This window comes from Xyrauchen texanus, chromosome 18 (genome assembly GCF_025860055.1).
Source record: "Xyrauchen texanus isolate HMW12.3.18 chromosome 18, RBS_HiC_50CHRs, whole genome shotgun sequence".
Taxonomy (NCBI): domain Eukaryota; kingdom Metazoa; phylum Chordata; class Actinopteri; order Cypriniformes; family Catostomidae; genus Xyrauchen; species Xyrauchen texanus.
The window spans coordinates 12,216,725-12,242,114 of NC_068293.1; the positions used below are offsets into that span (position 1 = coordinate 12,216,725).

Genomic DNA, 25,390 nt, shown 5'->3' on the forward strand with positions numbered 1-25,390 from the left:
AAGGTTTACTAAAGTAATCCCAAACACATGTTCATTATATCTATTACAGATGAATGATGTTTTTTAAGACTGTGATGTCTGTCTAAGAATGCGAATTGCCCCCCAAAAAAGAAGAAGACCTCTTGTAAATGTGCTGGACAGCTGGTTAAAGTGGAGATTTAATGTAAAAAAGGATTTAAATATTGACCTGTTTCCCACCTATCATAAGATTTCACCACTGCAGTTGTGTTGATTATTTTTATGCTGCCTTTATGAAGCTTTAGGAGCTCCAACGTTTTGGCCACCATTTACTTGCAATGAATAGACCAAAAGACCAAAAGACATGAGATAATCTGCCTATAAAAAAAAAAAAATAAAAAAATAAAAAAAAAATAAAAATCTTTATTTGAGTTCAGAAGAATTGGCATTTGGATGAGTAAATGATGAGAGAATTCTAGTTTTGGGGTGAACTTTTCCTTTATGTTTATGTATTTGATATCTGTTTGTCCTCTACATATGGTAGAGGAGATCTTTAGTTATTATTAATAACCTTAAGTTAACATTAAAAACATTATTATAACATGCTCCACTTTACCTGTATTTTCAGGGGGTAAAGTCAGATTTGGTAAAATAATTAATATAGTTTTATAATACAGTTATTATAATGTAATTATTGTGTATTTTGTTTAATGAGACTTGTTTCCCCTGTTACTGTATAACCTACAATGCAATCTGCTGGCATAGTTTGATTTGATTTCACATAGAGCCATGAAAGACAGTGAGGTTGTGGCATCAACTTTTGACTCTGGCCAATAAATGTCACTAATCAGATCCACCACACACTCCGACATATAAAGACCACGCAGACACAAATTAACAGCTATTTCTTATTTCATCAGAACACAACTTTAATCATTTTATCAGTATAATCATACCTTCGAAAAGATCATAACTTGTGAGATTGTTTTATAAATTATTTCATCAAAGTTGTTTGTAAAAAAATTAAATAGGTTACTGAACTAAATCATCTATAATATTACAATATATCAGTAGAATAATAATATTTTTTCATAGCCATAATGTTATCTCTATATGCCTTTAAACCTCTTTATCTTTTTTTACCCCCCTTAAAGTCATTGCTTTGCACATACACATGATCATCATCATCATCATTGACTTCAAGTGCTGAGGTTGGAACTAAGAGGACAGTTCTTATGATTAAAGCACTCCACTCTCAGTATAGATCTCAGCACAAACCAACCAGTGATCTCTGACATTTACAAAAGAGGATTAAAAAAAGGACACCAACTCAAAACACAAGGAAACCTCCAAATCAAAGAGACACACATTGTTTTAGCATTCTCGTAACGTATTTACAACAGAAAAAACAACTGAGGTCAAGGGCTGCATAGGTCCACAGGATTCAGAAAGAGAAAAAGAAAGTATTTCTGCTTGCTAAGTGGATTACACTGTGTGGAATACTAAATACACAACTGGATCTGCACGTGGAAATGGCCATAAAACGTGTGCAAGCATAAAATACATCTCATATTAGGTTTGGTGGTGTTGAGCAACATTAGCAGGCATCTGTGACATTCAGTCTGATTGGTCACTGAGACATACTGTTTGGTGACTGGACCCCCACAAACACAGAAAAACATGTTACAAAGGTGACAAGGAAATCAGTGGCATGACACAGGTCTCCATTTAGGATGATGTTGGGAATGGTATCATTTGAAAAATGTTTGCGTCTACTAAGGTGCCAAAATGATGATTATAGCAACATTATTGAGGGTGAAACAGACATAACGCTAACTCTTTATGACTTGTAAAGCATCACAATGAATATACAAATTATTTGCAAGTAAGGAGCACATAGATGTATGTATTAATGTGTACATATGTGTTTATTTGGCTGTAATAAGCATCCAGAACTTCTTAGCAAATTAATAAAAGTGGCAAGATATTGTACTTTTTAATGCCAAGGACCCCTACAAATGACCATTCCCTTGCAAGGGACCCTCTTCCTAAACAATAAAGGCAGCTGTTTATTTAAAGTATAAAAACCCATTCATACTGTGCAATAACAGTTATTGTGATATTATTTATACAATATGATTTATATAATGATTTTTGTTGCAATCCAAAGAGAAAGTAATCAAAATATGTGCAAGTGTTTTCGATAATTTGTTTGAATGCGACTTGTTATACAATAAATGTGTTAAGCATACTTAACTAATTACACACTTAGTTTGACAGCCCTAAAAACTATATTTTCCTCCGCCGACCACAGCTTAATAAACCCCTCTATTGAGGAGAGTCGTCAACTGTGTGTGAACTTTAGTCCTAAACTCACCTACAGTATTTCTAAATTTACCTTATTACGTTTTCCTCTCCTCTCCTTCTTACGTCTTGCTCTTGTTAGGACAGATTGTATTAGTTTTGTTTGGAGCTGAACAGAGAGAATCATTTCTGATCTATCTGCTGTTCCAGAGCAGGTGGTCTCAGCCGAATGTCCTGGCTTATAACTAATAAGATTTTAGGGGGTCTTCTTCCTCTGTGGTTTCATTCTAATTATTTATTAGTGAAGTCCTCATCATACTAAAGCCAATACCTGCTCACTGGAGTGTCCTATACATCTGGACTGTCCTATTGTTTTTGTACATAACATGTGGTCAAGCTTTTTCGGTCATGGTTTATTTTTTTCATTAAACGTATTAATGAAAATACTTTTTGTTTTAGAGAGGAGCGATGCAATGATTTAAAGGCCAGAATCAATTACTGAATTAAAGCTGTAATGGCGAGGATATTAAAAAGTAATTATTACATCTTAATTACAAATGTTTAATGGTTAGTTTAACATTTGATAAAACTCTAGTCTAAGACCCTTAATGGCCGATAATTAATGTTGATCCAAGTAAATGAATTTATTTGGAAAATATTTAAATTAAATTAACTAATACATTTAAAATAAATAAATAAATAGAAGTGAGATTTTCTCACCGTATTTGGTCAGCCAAGTCAAATGCCCCCCAAATGCAAATAGTTTCAGAGAGAAATAAAAAAGGGTTTTAAATTTGCTTAAGTTTATCAGTATTTAGAGTCTCATGGCATATGTGAAGAACAGATGAGAATATTAGGAAGAAATGAGCTAATACTTTTCTCAGAATACTCCTTTTTATGGGGCAGCTTGATTTTGTGGCAAAGTTGAAGGTGGTAAAGGAAGTAAAAGTACATTTTATGAAAAGTGAGGGACTTGTAAGGGAACTGGGGTAATGCAAGTGTGTACTAGCGTAGGTCCCATTTTTATTACTTTTGTTTGTTTAAAGACATAAATAAGACTTATAATAATACCTTTTTATTTTTTAGTTATCATACTTAGCTCGAAAGCTGTCTGCATGTATGTTTGCATGTATTGGCCGGTGTAGCTTTGTGATGTTTAATGAATCTTACACCATGAAAACACAAGCATGATGATGACATTTTACAGGTTCACACTGAGGCTGAACTTAGTCAAACTCTTGCACACTCAAACAAGGCTTTTTTTTTGTGTGTGTCACAATGACACATCCTCATTGGAGCATAAATGTAGAAAAAACTCAAATAATATATCAGCCCTTGACATTGCCACTCTAGCTCATTTTCAAACAACCAAATATCTTTGGCCCAGCCACCTGAGATGGGCCTTGTTCCTTCTGGAGCAGTGTGATTAAGCCACACATCTTCTCGTTCTTTTATAAACCATTACTATCTTAAGGTTTATAACACATTAATGTAGTTTTCACTGAGTTGTTCATGCCACATTCATTTCTACATGCAAACGTTGCAGGGGTGTTTGAATATGTGTGTGTGTGTACATGATGAGTAAGCCCTTTACTGTAATAAGGAACATAGTATTTTGGAGAAACAATTGTGTATGATGGATCCTCTCTGTGTTTGGTGCATTTTGTCTTATAAGCTCTTATTGGCTGGGCTCATGCTGCAAAATAGCAATTTGGATGGTTCTTTTAATGCATTGTGCTAAAAACACATAGAATTCAGATCCTTTGGTTTTATTTTTTTTTTAAAAATAAATCCAATAAATCTTGAAAAATTTAGCAGTCAAGTCTAAACTCTGGATATAACATGCAATCACAGAATATAGGATAAAGACTATATAATATCTTAATATAATATATACTTCTAAGGGCAGAAAAACAGATTTGTGGACTTTTTGTTGCTCCTTTGTAGGTTGAGAGGACAAATAGAAAAGGACTCTGGATTCCATTCAATATTCTTGGGATTTCACTTGATAAAGACCTGTTCAGTTTCAAGCACTTCAGCCAATTGCAGACTGACATAATGCTCCTCACTATAGGGGTTGCAACGACTGCTCGACTAGTCGATTAGTTCTGCTACTAGTTGACACATTGGGTCTGTATCAACTAGTCATGTTCTATATGGTGACAACAGGATGAAAAACCTCTATCCACAAATTGTATCCCAGTGTTTTTGCAAAGGATTCCACATATTTGGAATGACGTGAAAGTGAAAATTATCCCGGGAAGCTTTGCGGAATGCACATCATGCTCTGCAGACCTTTAAAGTGTTCACATACAAGCCAAAATTCTTGCAAAGAATTCAAGTGTCATCAAGAAGCTGACAGAAATGTCGACATAGTCATCTTATGACAATTATATGACTATGTCGACATTTTTGCTAAAAGACATTGCGCGGTTCCATGAATTGGGGCAGTTTTGAGGTGAAGCGTCCACTGTGTGGTGCTAAAAGCAAGTAAACTTTTTTCCTAAACTGATTAGGTTTTTAAGGTAATGAGTTGTAAATCAACAAAACCTACCTCCGTACCCTAAACCTTAAAGATAATGTCATAAAAAAGCAAATGTGAGATGAAAACGTGATTGTGTAAGCAACTATGTCACCACATTTATGGTGCTTCTATGGCTTTGTTCACACAGCAAGAAAAAAAAGATTTTTTCTCAAATCAGTTTTTTTTAGACTGACTGTTCAAACTTCAGGTTATATATGGACAGATCGGATTTTTCTGTTCACACTGCAATTGATTTTCCTAGTGTAACGGGAGCGAGCTGTCGCACTAGCGACTCACATTATAGGCTGTAGCCTTTATCCTCCTCATTAGTGCACCTGCCTCCCATGCAGGCTTGAATACCACTCGAAGCAGGTCAAGCAGGACCCGTTACAGTGGTGCCGTGACCCGGATGGGAGTCAGGTTTAGGGGGGTGAGTGTAATGGGTCCAGCTGGTACATGATAGCTGTGCAGTGCGTGTAAACCTCACTCCCCTTGCCTCAAGAGGCGCACTAGTGACTGACAATAGGGGCTGTAGCCTTTAGCCTCCTTGTTAGCGTACCCACCTCCCATGTCGGCTGATGCCGGTTCGAAACCCGCTCGGAGTGGGTCGAGCATGACTGATTACACTAGCACGTCCACACTAGTTGTCATAGTAATGATGCAAACTTGCGATTGTTCAAAATGCGTGAGTTTAGCAATGGATGTTTTTCATGATGGTAGTATTCAAATATGAACACATTCATCATAGACAAAGGCTTAAAAAGCAAGAAGGGTGGCATATGCAATACTTGTTGCAGCTAGGGTTTACAACTGTCTTGTTTTAGCCGGGACGTCCCATATTTGTATTATGAAACAACCAGTAGCGCACAACAAATTACAAAAAAACAACGTTCAGACTAAGACGCATTACAAAAATGTCTAAGATTTTTCTTTCTGCATGTGTGAGACTTTCAGCTCATGTGCTGACTTGCATGCTTTTCAAGACTTGTACCCCGCTCCTTTGCATCACAAGGGCAATGGTGGGAAATCGGTTGAGCTATTGTGCAATTTCATCACACTTGAACTAGCTTGTAAATGTAGTTGGTTATGTAATGCAAACGTTTAAATGTATCACCTTACAATTCATGCACAATAGTAAAATGTTGGATTTTTTATATTATAAAATAGCATTTTGTAAGAAACTGGATGAAAATTAAAGGTGCACTCAGTAACCTTTTGATCATGTCATCTTGGACTTACAGTGACACCAAGTTGTGTGGCTGCAGCATCATTCAAACACAACAGTTTTCAATGGCAGATGCCATTGTTGAAATTGTCTATTCACAATCAGCCATGATTCATTTAATCAAACAATGAATGTGTCCAATAACAAGAGGGTTACTGAGATTAAGTAAGTAGGATTCAGCTGGTCATGTGATTGTAAAATGGCAGCACCCATGAGGGCGCCCATGCCCCATATTGAATAAAACAGCGTTTATAAGGTTACTGATATGACTACAGTCCTCATCTCATGTGAGTGCTCATGATTTTATACATATTTTTTTAAATTTCCATTAATTTATTTAGGAGTAAAACTGTTTTAATGGGCAAAAAATTTACTGAATGCACTTTTAAGTTTTTATGAATTTATAATCTGCCATTTTACTCATAATCTGTGTAAAAATGAAATAAAATGAATTGTTGTTTTAGAGCCTCTAGAGCTCGTTGTTGCCATATGTATAACAAGCTACGTTAAAATAATTTAGCTTAAATGTAGGTAGTAACATGATTTTGTGTGAGCATAAAACTATAAGTGAGTAGTATATGTCTGTTTTACACAGTTTATGACAATGCAAGCTGCATTGATCTGTAATAGTGAGTGTACACTAACTAGTTGACTATGTTTCTGAATGACTTATCGACCAGTATATATGAGTAGTCGTGCAAGCCCTTCTAAAAACACCTAGACCCCCAAAGGTACTGACCTTGCCTAACATGAAATGACATCATATCAGCAACAAATATGTCAAGCTACCTTGATAAGGTTACAGAATCTTAATGGGAGAATCTGCAATTTGAACCTGGACTTGATTTGGGTATCTTCTTATTGGTCTAGGCAGATTTGTCATTTCAAACATGTATATAAACTGCAATAGAAACCCTCATAATGAATAGAGCAGCGTCCAGAGAGTTTATGATTACAAATAGAAACAAGAACATCAAAGTGGACACACATAAGCAGGCACACATGCACACACACTCATCCAATCGCCCACATACACATACAAACACACACTTTGATACTGTACATCTCATCCCAATCCTTCCTGCACAAAGACCCAAATGAAAGGAAAGGAAACTTGATTTAGATCCTGTAGTCATCTAGTGCAACAGAAATCCAAACCATAGACACAGTGTAAAAAACATGGTGCGAGAGAACTCCGCCCAAGAAGCCTCTTTCAACAAAGGCTACGGTGTTGTCCCTTGTTCTTGTTGCTTGATTAAATGTATCCAGTGTTCATTAAGCTTTTTCAGTTCATTTTGTTTGCTTGGATGATTGCATGTCCACAGTCTCCACCTGAACTTTACTAGGGGTCCCAGAAAGCATTACAGCTGCCCACGGTCCATCGTGTCACTGGGCTCGGAACTGCAACCGCTTTGCTGAGTGGCTATTCCATTATTCCTCGTTAGAGGAGCTGGAGGTGAGGTTGAATCCAGTGGTATTGTGGGATGCTGTGAGTGTGGCAACAGTATGCAGGAGGACGAGGACCAGCAGGCAGAGTTTGAGTCTACTGTTGCACAGTCTAGAGGCTGCTGCCGAGGTCAGCGATGTCCCGTGCTGACACGAGGGGTGAGTTCTTTTGAGAGTTCCTTTGGAGCTGTTGTCCGTCCGGCTGTCCCATCGAACGTCACAGCACTCTGTCTCTGCCTCTGAGGGGGTGTCCTCCTGGAGCCCTGGGACAGCAAAAGACACATGTTATAACCATCACAGAAGATGTCACAGGAACTGGTAAATGATCTTTGTGCTCAACGAATACATTCAAACAAAAATGTATGTTCTGTCATTAATTATTCAGTAAAACTTTACAAAAAGGTTTCATTTGTTACATTAGTTATCAAGAACTAACAATGAATGATGTTAATTTCAACATTTACTAATACATTTTCAAAAGTTGTATGTGTTAACATTAGTTAATGCATTATGAATTAACATGAACAAATAATTTACAATTGTATTTTTATTAATTAACATTAACAAAAATGTATTTACTTATTTAACTGTAAAAATTATATTATATATTGTTTGTTAATGATAACTAATGCATTAGTTACTGTTAACAAATTGAACCTTATTGTAAAGTTTTACCTCTAAAGTGTTACATTTATTCACCCCATGTCATTTAAAACCTGTATGCTTTTGTTTATTTAATAAATGAAAGCATACAGGTTTATACGACATGGGGTGAATATATATATATATATATATATACTGTATGACTCACACATGCTTTGAAATGCTCAGACGCTTTTGTGAGTGCGGGCTCTGTTACTCCTTTTACTCTGAAATGGTGTTGATTGTCATGCTTGACCGGAGAAACTGAGAAGCGATCAGATGAGCGCTCGAACCTCACAGTAAACACAGTCAATCAGTTGCAAGCATGAACGGTAAAATGTGTTTTGTGGTCAAAATTGGCGTCAGACATGGTAATAATGTAAACACATTAAACACGTGTCAAAATATCGGATCTGTGCATTAGACCTTGCAGTGGCTGCCTATTATATTGTTAAGATGAATCAAACAACAATATTTAAAAACAACAACAACAAAAAACACTCACTACTGTATTAAAATGAAAACCACTCAAAGTTCTTAATTTATTTCTTTGTTTTTTTATGACTAATTCTTAGTTTACTTAATTGAGAAACACTTGTTTTTATTTACCTTTTTTAACATGCTACAGTAGTGTGTTCAATAGCACGTTACTTATTAAAATTGGTATAGAGATTTGTACAGTTTCACTGGTACTGGTATTGACTACTAACATTTTGGTATTGTGACAACGATAATAGTGGCTAGGCTGTCAACAAAAAACAAAACAAAACAAAATAAAACAAAACAAAATAAAACAAAACAATACAAAATAAAACAAAACAAAACAAAACAAAACAAAACAAAACAAAACAAAACAAAACAAAATAAAACAAAATAAAGTAGTTCATATAACTCAAATTAAAATGGTGGCTTTAGATTTGTCAACCTTGGTTTCATTGCATTGACAGTAAATGGTCTGTTTCTCACAAAAAGCTATTTTATATGGCTTCAAAAGACTTTAAATTTAGCATGTCTACTTTTACTATACTATTATGGGGTTTTATGGTCCTTGGATCTTGACAGCCGTGCTTATTCTCAAATGTCATTGTGATGCGTGATTACATTACTTAATTTCAATATTTGTTTCCAGCAGGAAAAAAAAGAAGAACAGTAAATAAATACATTAGTTCATTAACGTCTTTCGAGTTTTACAGGAATTTCATTTTTGGGCTAACTATTCCTTTAAAGCATTATCCACTTTTCCACTTGACCTTGCCACACATAAATCCATGACAGTTGTTTAAGGTCATGTGGTGATGATGAGGCAGGGGTATGTGGATGAGTGGTGCAAAGTTTGGCACTGTGAGACGAGTCTGTGTTAAGTGGGGATACTTAAAGCGATTAAAGGGCATGTAATTACAGTCTGACCACTCAGCCGGTCCATGTGCTTCTGCTCTAAATTCCCCATTTATCATCAGTGTGTCTCATTATAGCTCAAGCCTGCAAGCCAATGGGAGGCCATAGCACTCATTCATATTCACCACTCAGCACACATCCGCTGGGATTAGGAGAAGAGCATATCCTGAGAAACAGCATTCAGTGCATCAGAGTACAGCAGCTCTATAGTTCTCAACATTCAGAAGAGTGAAAGCCTATTTCATGCCCTCTGGATTCAAACCCATGATCGGCATATTTATTCAAATCAAATGGGGGATAATTCAAATATAAAATGTTTGTTATTCTTGAGTCGACTCAAATATTGTGCAAATAGGTTATGATCACACTTATTTATCCAGTGTAAAGCAGGAAAGAGGAGGGAAGGATTGTACTTACTATTTCAGCCACATGGTGGCAACGGAGACAAATTATTTGACAAAATACGCAATGCCAATGGCTGTTAAATCTGAAAAGTGATATCTTAGCAGGAAGTTTTAAAATATATTTAATAAACAATAATATTTAATAAATTGTATTATTAACATGTGATAACATTGTTATTATTATTTTTAATTATTATTATTATTATTATTATTAAGTATCCTTCACTGCCTATGAAATCCAACAATCCTGTTCATTCATTTTGGAGGTTAGTGGACAGAATAAAAATGGTGTCACTAAAAATAAAATTATTAATCCGAATTAGTTCTAGATCACTAGAAATGATGATACTATGCCATGAAAGCTGGTCTGAAACCAGCTCAACTGAGCAGGTATTACAAAAAGATACCTGAGAGAGAGAGAGAGAGAGAGAGAGAGAGAGAGAGAGAGAGAGAGAGAGAGAGAGAGAGAGAGAGAGAGAGAGAAGGATGGGGAATGCTTAAATCGAGAGAAAATACAGATATGAACATTCAAATGGCAATACATGAAGCATGTACATTCAAGACTATTATCTAGACTAAAATTATTGTTTTTTTATAGCCTTTTTTCCATACACAATCAATCATTAATTCACAGCGAAGAAGAAACAGGCAATGTATTTCTTTATAAGAAATGGTTTAAGTGCCCACCTGTGCATATAAAACTGGGGCTTCCTCCGTAGATGAGCTCATCATTGTCAGGCAATATGAAGGGGCACCTCTGTTGGACTTCCAGGCAGTACTTCCTGCAGGGGATCCTGTTGCTGCAGTGCATCTGTGTGGTGTGGAAGAACTGGGCACAGAGCCAGTGTTTGTAGACAGTCTGCACACAGAAATGAGGAAGAGTTGTTAGTACTTGAGAGTCTGGGTGTATGTTGCATATTATTACATCATCTGTACCTTGGTAACAGTCGTCATCTAATCCCTCCCACCAAGAATTTTGGCAATCTTACAGCCTCCTCCCAGGTAGCCCATCATCACTTTATTGGTGTCCCTTCGAAAGTCAAGAATCTTTCTCTGTAGTATCATTTTGCATTTTGGTATATTGGGTGTGCACCAGATTCAATGTTTCTATCCAACAAATTTTCCATACACAAACCTATCCATTATTTATAAAACAAGTCTGCAACTATTATGACCAGTGTTGGGTAATGTTATTTTTAAAAGTAACTCGTTAAAATATTGTGTTACTCCTTAAAAAAAAATTTAATTAATTAAAAAGTTCATTTTTATGGAAAGTTAAGCATTACGATCATTTTGCGTTATTTTTGCATTACTCTTTCCTCACAGCCACTCTCTCTTCTGCTATGCTACAGTATGTATTCCATACAAATAAGACATGCATTGCATACAAGAGACATTACAGGTCATGCTACTGTACAACACTCATGTCAAAACAACATAGTAAACAAACAGATATTTAGAATCAGGCCTTCACGACATATTTATAATAAAGAATCAATAACATGAATATGCATGATTTGTTTTTCCATCAACATGGCAGCCAATATGAATAATGAAGAATAACCACTTCTTACATAAAGAAGTCCAACACTTGAACCTGCATCATATATGTCATCATGTGCTGTGCCCATCGACAATGTCACAGTCAATTTAAGATGTTTTTCAAAAGTCAGGATAAAGTTCAGTGGGCAATGCCAGCCTAACATGTTCAAGGAATGTGTCTGATAATAAAATAATTATTTTCACTCAAGTCACCTTATTTTGAGTTGATCCACAGAGTGTACAGACGTCACTGGTTGATCGTATACAACTTCAATGGTGCATGTTGATACAACTTGAATGGAATAGTTTATAATGCTATCCAAATGTCATAAAAATGGTTTATTTCATGAATCAAACTACTTGTTTATTATAAAACAAAAATGTTGAATCTTTTTAGAAACTATGACATTTTCTCTGCATACACAATCGATGTAAAACCTTGCTTGGAGCCACTGATCCAGAATCAGCTTTTCTCCTCCCATTCTCTCAGTTATGGGGAGTTGTAACACAGAGCAGTTTGGCTGCATAAGTCAGTGAATTGAGCAAGTATTTCACCCTGTAACATGTTGTGGAAGACTAGTTTTATAATCCCTCTGCAGGAAAGCAGGAAAGAGGAGGGAAGGATTGTACTTACTATTTCAGCCACATGGTGGCAACAGAGACAAAATATTTGACAAAATATGCAACGCCAATGGCTGTTAAATCTGAAAAGTGATATCTTAGCAGGCAGTCTATGTGGGTGGGAAGACAAGTCTGAATCAAATGGAAACATAACATCTTATCTACTAAGCTTTCATGCCTTCATTTGGTTAGTTTTAATATATATTTAATAAACAATAATATTTAGAAAATAATATTATTAACATGTAATAACATTGTTTTATTATAATTATTTATATGTATCCTTCACTGCCTATGAAATCCAACAATCCTGTTCATTCAGTTTGAGGTTAGTGGACAGAATAAAATTGTGACACTAAAAATAAATAAATTAATCCGAATTAGTTCTAGATCACTAGAAATGATGATATTGTGCCATGAAAGCTGGTCTGAAAACAGTTTCCTTAATTCACTAGTTCTCAAATCTACTGGGACAGTCCACATTCATAAAAAATTCTGTAAATGTGCCAAATAAGCTATTATGGCTCATTTTCAACTGAGAAGGTATTACAAAAAGATACATGAGAGAGCGAGAGAGAGAGAGGGGGGAGGGGGGGAGAGAGAGAGTGAATTAAACTACGTGTTAATTATAAAACAAAAATGTAGAATCTTTTTAGAAACATTTTATTTTCATCATAGACAACATTTTCTCTACATACACAATCGATGTAGAACGTTGCACGGAGCCACTGATCCAGAGTCAGCTGTTTTCATCCCATTCACTGAGTTATGGGGAGCTGATTTTATTTTATTTTTTTTATAGGGAGATTTTTTTAATGCAGTGTATTAACAGTTCAATAAATCGGGTTTCAGTCAACCGAATGTTGACCTCATATTACGATAAAGCACAAGATTGTAATGGCTTGTATAGCTAAACCGCATGCACGTTAGTGAGTTGATTGAGAAGCGATGCATCTAAAAGATGATTGGATCTTTTACATGTAAGGCAGGATTTCTTTTGTATATCCATTGATTGTTAGGTGCTAGAGCTCCTTGGTTGGGCATTTAAATTCCCATTAATTTAAATAAAAGTGACCCATGTCTGCTAAATAGTCTCTGGCCTCACAGTCTATAGAACTACAATGTCCGTCGTACACTACGTCTCCTCCCCAAAGTTTGCATACCTTTACTCCTGATTTCTCGCAATACAGGGAAAGTAGAGGTGTACAAAAGCAGCACATTACTTTATTTAAAAAGTAACTCCAATATTATGGTCTAAAATAAAAATTAAAATAATGTGTTACTTTACTCGTTACTCAAAAAAAAATTAATCTGATTACAAAGCACGTTACTTGTAATGCGTTATCCCCAACATTGATTATGACTCTGTCAAGATGCTATAGATATCTATAGCCTATCTATCAATGTGAATTATGTTATTTCAGCTTACTGGAATCAAGATTCAAATGGTTACACCTTACAAAAAGGTTCCATTCATTAACATTTGTTAATGCATTAGGTAATATGACCTAATTATTTACAACACTTTATAATAATGTTCCGTCATTAATAGGTAACTATGCAGGAATTAATGCAGGACAAATGAGTAGTACTACATTAACACTTTAGTTATTACTATTAACTAATATGGAACCACAATTAACTAATCAGTAAGTAATAGTGAACTGATGACTGAGGTAGTTCACTGTTTGTTAATCAATAATTACTGAATTTGATTTGCCTCATTGAGAACTATTAACTAACTATGGTTAATTTAAAATAACTACTAATTAATTACTAATCAAAACATTAACGTGTGTCTAAAATGTGAATGATTATGTTTTTATTGAGTATTTATTGTACATGAGATCTTTGTGGGAATTAATTTATGAATGTAACAGGTTTCTAAATCAAGGTTACAGTGTCTGGTAGAGTATCACAGTCAAGGATGTAACCACATATTCAGGATTGATGGGGACCAAATTTCATAATGTAATAACTAACCATGGAAAAACCCAGTAGACCAATATTATGAATATCTTCTGTTCATTAAAATTGTATTAACTTCTGCATGTTTCATATTGCTGAAGGTCTTTTTTAAATAATTCTGGTAACCCATACGTAATTAGTCAAGCATTACCACATAAGTATGAAGGAATCACTAATGATCTGGACCATTATTTAAAGTGATGATCATGGTAACGCATTATTAATTTATGAGATCTTACTATTTCCTTCCTTGGTAGTTAAAGGTTATCTGAACCATTATTCTAATGTGACAACACAATATATACTATTAATAGTAACTGAGGTGTTACTTGTCAGTTAGTAATGAATACTCAATTGTTTGTATCTACATTTTATTCATTTAATCAAACAGATAGTTAACAAACATTCACAGACATTAAAAAACTGCTTGTTACTACATGTTTTAAAAGTCTTATCTCTTAACATAAAGTAAAATAATAAAATGATATGTCTAAAGGACAAATGTGTAGATCTCCACAAGACTTCAATAAGAAAAATGAGAGAAAACCGGCGTGCAGCATGAGGCCGATTCCACATGTGTACTTCCGCTCTAGACAGCCCATTCTGTAAATACAGAACAGTTTTTATCATATTAATTTGACATGTTTTCTCCTTTGCCATGTTCGTTATAAACAGAACAGAATGTTTGTTGAAGTTTACAGTGTGCAGGCAGATCGATGGGAGGGTGGAGCAAAAAAAAAAATCTTTGAAATTTGAACTTTTGTCAGTTTCAGCTTGAACATTGAATATTGCGAACCCTGATTGGATTATAAGTTTGATGGACCAGCCACTTTTCATTGGATCCATTGTTACTCAGAAGAAAAAGAAATATGCACTTTACTTAAAATTAAACACTTCTTATAAGATTTAACAGTATCTATGAATCAAAAATGATTTGTGTATAGTCAAGTGTTTATTCATTAATTAATAATGTGTTACCATAACCCTCCCTTTAAAATAATTAGTAATTCCTTCATATTTATGTGGAAGTGATATCCCAAGGAATACACATGTTGGGTATATACATCTGTAAGCTGACAATAATACTCTAGCAGACACTGTAGCCATGATTTAGTGAGCTCTACTGTTCATCAGTTAATTCCAGCAAAGGACACATGTAAGGTGCACGTTTCTCTGAAGGAGCATTTCATAATCATGTTCACAATAAAAAAATAATCATTCACATTTTATACTAGGGATGCACCGATCCGATACCTGGACAGTTATACTGGAATTTCTGTTAAATTTGCTGCTACAATATCCAGTATACTAGTTAATAATAAAGTGTTTCTTAATAAGCAATACATTTATATTGAAATAATGTGTTGTTAGAGGTTTGTGTTTCTTTACATATTAAAGAGCACACCCAATTATTTCCACACAAAAATAGTAAAGATATTCTAAAGTGATTATGCAAAAAAAAAAAAAAAACAACAACACTGGTATTGTATTGGGATCGGTATCGGCTATGGATACTGAGATTTCCGATATCGGAAACAGATCGGAAGAGAAAAAGTGGTATCGGTGCATCCCTATTTTAGACACATGTTAATGTTTTGATTAGTAATTAATTAGTAGTTATTTTAAATAAGACAAAGTTAGTTTGAGAACCATAGTTATGGTTTTCAATAAGGAAAATAAAATTCAGTAATTATTGATTACCTAACAGTGAGCTACCTCAGTCATCAGTTCACTATTTCTTACTGATTGATTAATTATGTTTCCATATTAGTTAATAGTAGTAACTAAAGTTTTAATGTAGTACTACTCATTAATCCTGCATTAATTCCTGCATAGTTACATATTAATGGTAATATAACCATTATTATAAAGAGTTACCCAATTTCTTTTAAAATATTTATTAATATTATTTAATAAAATACAACTGTTTATTGTTAGTTCATGTTAGTTCATGCTGCATTAACTAATGATAACAAGTACAACTTTAGATTTAAAAATGTTGAAATTAACATTAACTAAGATTAATAAATGCTTAATAAGTATTGTTCATTATTAGTTAATGTTATCTAATGTTGTTAACAAATGGAAACTTATAGTTAAGTGTTACCATTCAAATTTTAAATAATTAAATTGTAGGATTGACAGTGACGTTACTAAAGATGGGATTAGAGTTCCATCATGATGCTGATATCATCCTATAAGAAGGAATAAAATGACAAATGAGATCTCTTAAATATCTCATAATACAATTGTGTATATACAGTATAATATAAAAGTTGCTCTTCGGTACAGATAAGAGATTAAATGGAGAGCAAATGGAGAGAAAGACTCCAGTAATTTCACAATTGTCTCCCCAAGAGACTCTCAAACTGTGCTCAGATTTGCCAAGATACTTATGTCTGCAATCAAAGGCAGGGATTACAATTTGAACCCAAAATGTTCTCATCAAAATCATCCAGGAAAAAAATTATTTGAGCTATGCTATCTACATACATTTTAGCTCAAACTACCTACTGTATCATTACATTTCTTGAGCTATAAAGGAACAATAATGTGAGCAATAACAGCACTTCTTTGTGGGGCATCATACATTTGTAATGCCAAAAACAGGCATCAAATTGAATAATTAACCATATAAACAAGCAGAATTCCATTTAACACTGAAACTAAACCCCCAAGACTTTAGCTATCCTCACTAATAAACACAAATGTGCCCAATCAATCAAAAGTATGAGAGATCTTGCACCAAATCCATTTGCTTTGACAGTTTCCTTTGTGAACAACATAATATTCTACCCAGTGTTAAAAGGCTCAATGAATGGACCTTAATGAATTAATGGTACTTGTACCAAAGACAGAGATTCTTTACAAGGTTTTCCAGCAGCCATTAAATACAGCAGACCCAGATCATGACATAATTTCCTCTCACCCATCACAGGCCTAATGGAACTGATTTATTTATCCTGCACTCATCTCATTTTAATTTAGAGAGAGAAATCCAAACAAACTTTAACATCTTCTGCACTGGATGATATCAGGGCTCTTCTGGGGATCAAACCAGTCTAGTTACAATGACGGATACGTTCCCACAGTCAGTGTTTAGGACTAGAATTGTCTTGCTCATACAAAAGTTTACAGTAGCATCTCAAACACTGTATGTATGAAGCCTTTTTTCTATTCTCGTAAATAATGCTTGAAATCATAGTGGGAGTGACTTAAGTAAACATCAAAGATGGTGACTTCCATAACGCTGGAAAGTCTAAGCTCAACTGACAATTGTTATTTAATAAACAAGTTAAATTCGAAATTCATCCATAAAATCTTAAAGTAATAGTTCAACTAAAAATGATAATTCTCTTAGCATTTACTCACCTTAATGTTGTATCAAACACTTTCTTGTGACTTTCTTCTGCAGAACACAGATGAAGATCTTTTGATGGAGATTATTTATTTTGTCCATACCATATAGATCAATGGGGTTCAACACTTCCAAGCTCCAAAAAGTACATAAAGGCTGCTTAAAGATAATCAATAAGACTCCAATGGTTTATTCCATGTCTTCTGAAGTAATACAATAGCATATCGATCTGTCCATGCATCAAGCACGAAGGAATGCTGCATTTATGCTCTTTTTTTTAAAGTGTGGAATTTTTGGGCCCCATTGACTTGCATAGCATGAATATAAACTCATCATGGGTCTGTTCCAAAACCTAGTGATTTTGGAAGCATATTAAGACATCATAGGCACGCTCCCGACGCAAAGCCTGTTCCAAAAGGTAGGTATATTAATCAAATTAATTGTGCTCCCTCCTTAATATATCTTGTTTAGGCCAAATTTTAAGGTAGCATCACATGTATCATATGCATGGTATGTATACTAGGCGATCCCAGATTGCACCATGATGAGCTCTATATAAATATATCCAAGATGGCGGACGAAGGAAGATACATTTTTAGGTATGCACCTATATCAAATTTCTGGGCCAATACCAATAACCGATAACTCGAAGCAAATTGTGGCCAATGCCGATACCCGATATAAAATAAATAATAAATTAAAAATAGGTTTTAATTTTTCATCCTTCAACCTGAAACTGTTTGCTAATTCATTAAAAGCTTCTCATTTTAAAATAGGAATTTGGACTGCTATTTAAAGTTTTATGGATGTAACTTTATTACAGATTTATGCTGATTTAAATGATATAAACTTGCATAAATTATGGTGCCCATTTATAAAGGTGTTTATGGTAATTTTGGTGACTCGCTCACAGAGAAAGAATATCTTCTAACAGCTGTAATAATGCATTGATTAAACCAAAATGAGGCGATAAATTGCATGTAAGAAATATTAAACAACAAAACAAATTCTAATCTCTGTATACATGGCGTATTATTAGTGCCGCTGTTATGGATCAACTGGGGATCGTGTTAACAGGAGATGTGTGCATGCATGTGAATAATTTCACTTGCCTTTTCAGCAGATTTGATCAATGTGAATTGCCAAGGAGCAAAGAAAAGAAGTTTTGCAAATTATAAAAAAAAATACTGGCATTATTAAACAGTTGTTTCATTGATGTCTGTTCTAATGATTTTGACAAATATTAAGAGCAGTTTTAACGTTTTCACAGGGTAACATGGTTGCCTATTTTAACGTGGGACATTGGTTTGAATGGGAACTGGCGATTACACTTGTCAGAGCAGTAAATCACAATTGTTGAGTTATTTTATTAGCAGCATTAAAGCATCATAGGCTGATATGTGTCAATAATATACTTTCAAATGCTTTTATTTCTTTATAATGAATAATGACTTGATTAATGGTAAGTCTTACTGGCAGTGCAAATATTGACCCGGGTTCAAGACCAGGTCAAACAGGATGTATTTGAAGCTTTGCAGCAGATTTTGATGTATTTTTGACAAATATAATGAAAACAATCTGGTAAAACACGCATACACAGAAAAACTAATTATTAAATTGTTTTAAATAAATAAAAAATGTTTTTAACTGAATCTGACAGCCAGTAATCACAGTGTAATCTATAGAATTTTCTGAGAATGTTTGAATTTCTGTGAAACCAAATTATGATTGAAAATCTTAAGATTTTGCCAAACAAACAAATCATTAAGTTTATTCTCACCAATAGGTAAATTTGGCCTTTGTACTTGTTCTCCACAAAATAAAAAAATGTGCTGTTCTGAAAGATCATCTTTTGGCAGTGTCATGGCGTAGTACTAAACATATGACGTTGTCATGCACATAACCTTTGAAAAGTAAAGGATGCTGTTATAACAATTTAGATGAGGTGGCAAATGGTCACAGGTGATTTGAACCCAGTTCAATATGCACGGTTAGCAGACACGCTACCACTAGACCAACGGGCCTATTAAATAAAAAAGAACGTCTATGTTAGTATTGTAACCTCCGTTCCCTGATGGAGTGAACGAGACATTGTGTCGAAGAAGCGACACTAGGGGTCTCTCTTGAGAGCCTAGCACATCTCTGAACTTGAGAAAAGGCCAATGAGAAATTGGCAGACAGAATTTGCATGTGCGAGGAGCCGAGAACGAGGTTGGCCATAACAGTGGATCGGTTCAGCGTCATGGCAGGGAGGACAATAGTAACCTAAACGTTCCTCGTCTGTTGCTCACTTTGACGTTGTGTTGAAGAAGTGACACTAGGGGTCCATATTTAATCACGGCATGCACTGAACCAAGTACGTGCGCTGCTGATGCAGGTGCGGGCAGGCAGTTGCGTGCCAAAGCGACAGGCTTCGTCAGACTGCACATACCCTTCCCCAACGCCCCATAAAATCGTCATAAACCTTTTAGTTTCACAGAACCCAAAAGGGAGGAACAAGGCAACATGCCAAGCATGGGAGCAGGCCACACCAGCCGCGCTTTTTCTTTCTCTATGTTTCTCTCATAGAGTAAAAGTGGCTGGGGCCATCTTAATGCTATCTCACGCATCGGGGAAGGCATACTTTTCAAACTCCTATTCTTTCAGGGGGAAAAGACCCCAAGGAGACCACCACCTGCCCAGGCTGGGGGGAGGTAAAGAATGGCGAAATACGTCACATGGGTTTTCAGGCCTGGTGGTAGTGCCTGGTGGTGTGGGAATGGCATGGTGGTAGATCCTACCTGCTGCGAGGGAGGAGTTACTATAACACAGCGACCGGGTGGCCCAAGGGAGACGCGCGTCCACCCGTAGGGGGACCGTACTGTGGAAAATACACACAGGGGGATCAATCCACACAGGGGCCCATCCTGTGGAGCACCTATTCCATTACAGAGTAGTTTCAGTGGTCGGGGAATTCCTCCGCTGAATTCACGGACCAGAGGGCTAGGGAGGAGTCATCCAGGGAGCCGAGTTAGCGGAGTCTCCTGGGATAAAAGAGCCAATGATCGCCTCAGTGGAGGGGAAAGGCGCTTGATGCAAGCAGTACACCCGGTCAGTTGTTCTGCGTTACCGAGTTCTACCGGTTCGGACCTGAGAGATCACGGGACAAAACCGAATCAACCCTGAGATTGTAAAATCTCGAAACGGTATAAGGTGTTGCCCAGCTCGCTACTCTGCATATTTCTGCTAAGGATGTGCCATTGGCCAGTGCACACTTCAAGTCGAGTGTGTTCAAACCCGCAAGGGGGCTGGCATGGCCTGGGTGTGCAGACAAAGAGCTGCTCAGAATGTCTAAAGCTCTGTGTGCGGTCCACATAAGTATGCAAGGCATGTACTGGAAACAGTAACGAAAAGGCTGGTTCTGCCTCCTCCCAGGGCAGTGCTTGCAGGTTCACTACTTGGTCCATGAAGGGGGTTGTAGGAAGCTTGGGCAGGTAGCCCGATCGTGGTCTTAGGACGACATGAGTGACTGCCGGACCAAAGTCCAGGCAGATGTCGCTGACAGAGAACGCTTGCAGGTCCCGATCAGGAGGGCTGTCTTCAAGGAGAGGGCCTTGAGCTCGACTGATTATAGCAACTCAAAGGGGGGTCTCTGAAGGTCCGAGAGGACCACTGAGAGATCATAGGAGGGCTACAGGCTTGGCCGGGGAGGGTTAAGACTTGCCATCCACTGTGTTCCAACCTCACATGCAGAAATGAGAGCACTAACCCGTGTGCACACCTCTGCGGGTCTTCAGACTGGGAATTTGCGAACAAGCGCCACTTCAGGATGTAAAGTTGTCTGGTAGAGGGAGCTCTGGCTTGGTTGATCGTGTATACAATGGCAGGTGGTAGGCCACTTAGATCTTCCACATCCCGTCCAGGGGCCAGACGTGGAGGTTCTGGGCACAGATGCCAGAGGGTGTCCCATCCCTGAGAAAGAAAGTCCTTCCTCAGGGGAATTTGCTAGGGAAGGGCTGTCGCAAGGAGCATGAGATCCGAGAACCAAGTCTGATTGGGCCAGTAGGGGGCCTGAGTGAGTTGTTCCTTGTCCTCCCTGACCTTGCACCACACCCGTGCAAGAAGGCTCACTGGGGGAAATGTGTACTTGTGCAGCCCCCGGGGTTGCCAAACCGTTACCAAAGCAGCTGGACAATCTGGGGGTGGAGCCTCCACTCTCTGCTGAGCATACCATATTGCAACTGCGCATCTGCTGCCGTGTTGAGGTTGACCGGAATGTGAGTGGCACACAGCGATCTGAATCACTGATTGCTCCAAAGGAGGAGATAGCAGGTGAGTTGTGACAAATGACAGGAGTGCACGCCAACTTGGCAATTGATCTACCTTCGCGGTGCTATCTGATCGGATCAAGATGTGCTTGCCCTGAATTAGCAAGAGAAACCTCTGCAAGGCAAGAAATACAGCCAGCAACTCTAGGCAGTTGATGTTCCAACGCAGCGGGGGCCCTTTCCAGGAGCCAGCGGCTGCGCGCCCATTGCACACAGTGCCCCGACCCTGTTTGGAGGCATCTGTGGTGACCAGAACGCGTCGGGACACCTGCTGTAAGGGGACTCCTGTCTGCAGAAAACAGAGGTCTGTCCAGGGTTTGAAAGTGTGGTGGCAGGCGGGTGTCATGAACATGGTGCGTGCCGCTGCACCATGCCCAACTCGGGACTCAAGTCTGGAGACAGCTGAAGCGGTCTCATATGCATCAACCCCAGTGCCATGCCTGGCTTGAACAAGGTGAGGCATTTCAGCACTGACTGCACACACTCGTTGGTGAGGCTTTTCCCAATTGACCTGAAGCCCTAAGCGGCTGAGGTGCCTGAGCACCTGGTCCCTGTGGGTGCATAGTGACTCTCGAGAGTGGGCGAGGATGAGCAAGTCGTCGAGGTAGTTGAGTATGCGGATGCCCACTTCCCTTAGCTGGGCAAGGGCTGCCTCTGCATCCTTCATGCAGATGCGAAGGGACAAGATAGAGACGTGGAAGTACGCGTCCTTCAGGTCTACTGCTGCGAACCAATCTTGATGCTGGACAAGTCCAAGATCGGTCAAAAGCTGCCGCCTTTCTTGGGTATGATGAAGTAAGGTCTGTAGAAACCCTTCTTCATCTTGGCTGGAGGGACAGGCTCTATCTCGTCTTTGAGTAGAAGGGTTGTGATCTCCGCACGCAGGGCGTTGTCGTCTTCACCGTGCACCGAGGTAAAGCGGATGCTGCCGAAAGGGGCCGGGGGCCTGGCGAACTGAATCTCGTAGCCGAGTCGGATGGTCCTGTCCAACAAGTGATGGGTTGGGAAGTGAAAGCCTCGCGTCCAAGCTCCGTGTGAGGGGCACTAAGGGGACGATCATTTTCGACTTACCTGGCGAGGATTCGCAGCGGTGCGGAGCAGGCAGTATGGTGTCAGGAGGCAGAACAGCATCCCGAGGCTCTGGTGCTGAGAGAAGACTCGAAGCACATACCTTGCTCCGTACACCCAGTAGGGGGCGGATTAGTGACTGAGGAGGAGGTCCCGTGTAGGTGTCTTCTGGACTCGTCAGGTTGGGGCAGAGCTGTGCGTTTTCTGGAAGCTGCAGTAGGACGCCCTTGACGGCTCCATCTCCAGCCTGGTCGCCTCAATCCCGTGGGAAGAAGAAGCGGCGCGGGGGGCGACTGGAGTGCTGTTCCTCTTTAGGAAGGAAAGCCGAGGTGCAACATTTCCACGGTTGGGTTCTCGCAGTGAGAATACGAACGATCCACAAATGCTACCTCGGTGTGGTTGCTGCCCAGACACACGAGGCAGCGTCTGTGACCGATTGGAGTGGAGAGAACTCAACCGCATCCAGGAACTACACAGGGGCGGAAGGGCATCTTTATAAAGACGCGTCCTGAAAAGGACGTTCAACGCTGCTGTGTATTGCTCTTTTAGAAAAATATTCTCTTTTAACAGTGCTGTCGAAGCACCCAGGGGCAAAGCTGCACTGTTATGCAGAGAAGGAGAAAGCCGCTGATATACGCTGATAAACATGAGTGAACAGTCGGTGAAAACAGCTCACTGATCACACAACCGCTCGGCTCCGAAAGAAAAATCTGAATGGACAGATGCATATTTCCCTCCCTTTATACCCGTATGTCCGGCAGCGGGACATGCAATTTCTGTCTGCCAATTTCTCATTGGGCTTTACTCAAGTTCAGAGATGAGCGAGGCTCTCAAGAGAGACCCCTGGTGTCGCTCCTTCGACACAACGTTGAAGTGAGCGACAGACGGGGAACAATCATTTTATCAAGGTATTATTTTTCATGAATAAATAAAAGTAATTTAAGTGTATAGGAAAATTATTTACACATTTCAGCCTATGATGCAATAATTTTACAAATAAAATAACTCAACTTGCTCTGACAAGTGTAATTGCCAGTTCCCATTCAAACCAATGTCCCACATTAACGTAGTTAAATCACTCTTAAACTGTGTCAAATTCATTAGAACAGGCATCAATGAATTTTTTTTATAATGTGCAAAACATCTTTTCTTTGCTTCTTGGCAATTGACATTGAACGATTCAGCTGAAAAGGCAAGTGAAACTATTCGCATGCATGCTTACATCCCCAGTTAACACGATCCCCAGTAGATCCATAACACCGGCAGCTGGACTGCGAGTCTGGATATATATCGGCCGCCATATATCGTGCATCCCTAGATATATTTTATATAAATATACCTACAATAAATTAAATACTGAAAAGTATCGATAAATAACAGTTTAATATGATACAAAACTGGCTATTTTACCCCTAAATGTGTCTGCTATACGTATCTATGCTCATTAGAGGATTGCTTCGTTTCTCTCATGTCACCTGTATTGAAAGTTGCGAGTCGTCTCGCATGCGCTATGGGTGAGGAGCGCTATTTTAATGATACACGGAACTGTCAACTATGTAGAGTGTTCCAAATCGCTCTCTAATGAGGCAGAATTTCAGCTGCCTATGCAGGTTTTGGAACAGACCCCATGTCTCCATCAAAAAATCTTTGTTTGTGATTTGCAGTAGAAAGAAAGTAATATGAGTCTGAGATGGCATAATGCTTAGTAAACGATAAGAGGATGATCATTTACTATCATTAGCATCATTAACTATTCTTTTAATTAACCGACATCAGTTTCGATTGCTTTGAATCCACACTCAAAGTTATGTTCTGAATCCTGAGAAGTTAAGATGTGAAGTTTATTTATAGAAAGCAGTTGTCACTCTTAACAAAGTTGTCTGCTCTTAACCAAACTATGCATGAACAGAACTGTATTTAGTACTTAAAACAGTGCTGACTATTGTATACTCCTGCTGAGTGAACATAGCCAGTGTTTGTCTGAGCAGGCTGAGGAACACAGGCAGGTCTTCAACTCTGACTAAAACAACAGCTTCGGCAATTATGAGTGCAATGAATCACTGTCTTTGCCTTAAGCACAGCGCCTTGCCTGAATGCGCCGCACACAGCTGTACAACATGTCACGTTGCCACGCGAGATGAAATATTTATGTGGCGTCACTCGTGTAAACTCTTTAAAAAGCACATTTGCTTCCTCAGCCTTGATCCTCCATCAATTTGGTTTGCCTGTAAGCACTTATTAGATTTGCAAAGAGCAAACCACTCAGCGGGCGTTTGCTAATGCCTGTTCATATAATGAATCCCTCCTGAGACAGAGGTAAAGCAGACATTTTAGGGTGACAGATCACAGACAGGGGTACAGATGCAACCTCGTGTCTCCTCTCCAAGCCATTTAAGGTAGGTGACTGACAAACATGGCAAACAGCTTTCCAGAGGTAAAATAAGCATTTTCAGGAGTTATCTGAGGACTTCATGATGCACTTGATTCCAAAATATATCTGACCGTAACAGAAGTGAAATAAAACACTAGACTACTGTAATACACATCAAAGTGTATCACATGTCTATCAGCCTAAAGTCTTGTCTACTGTACATATAAGCTTATTCTGGCAAAGACTGAAATGTAAAT

General features: G+C 38.0%; 1 protein-coding gene across 1 annotated transcript in view; it reads right to left on the bottom strand.

Moving 5' to 3' along the window:
• Nucleotides 1-6,533: 6,533 nt before the first annotated feature.
• Nucleotides 6,534-25,390, bottom strand: part of LOC127658576 (NALCN channel auxiliary factor 1) — a 181,018-nt gene continuing 162,161 nt past the window's right edge. Inside the window, exons 2-3 of the mRNA XM_052147942.1 lie at nucleotides 10,586-10,757; nucleotides 6,534-7,720 (exon numbers count right to left, since the gene is read on the bottom strand). Of these exons, the coding sequence (XP_052003902.1) occupies nucleotides 7,443-7,720; nucleotides 10,586-10,757 (450 nt within the window). The 3' untranslated portion in view covers nucleotides 6,534-7,442. The remainder of the gene's footprint in view (nucleotides 7,721-10,585; nucleotides 10,758-25,390) is intronic.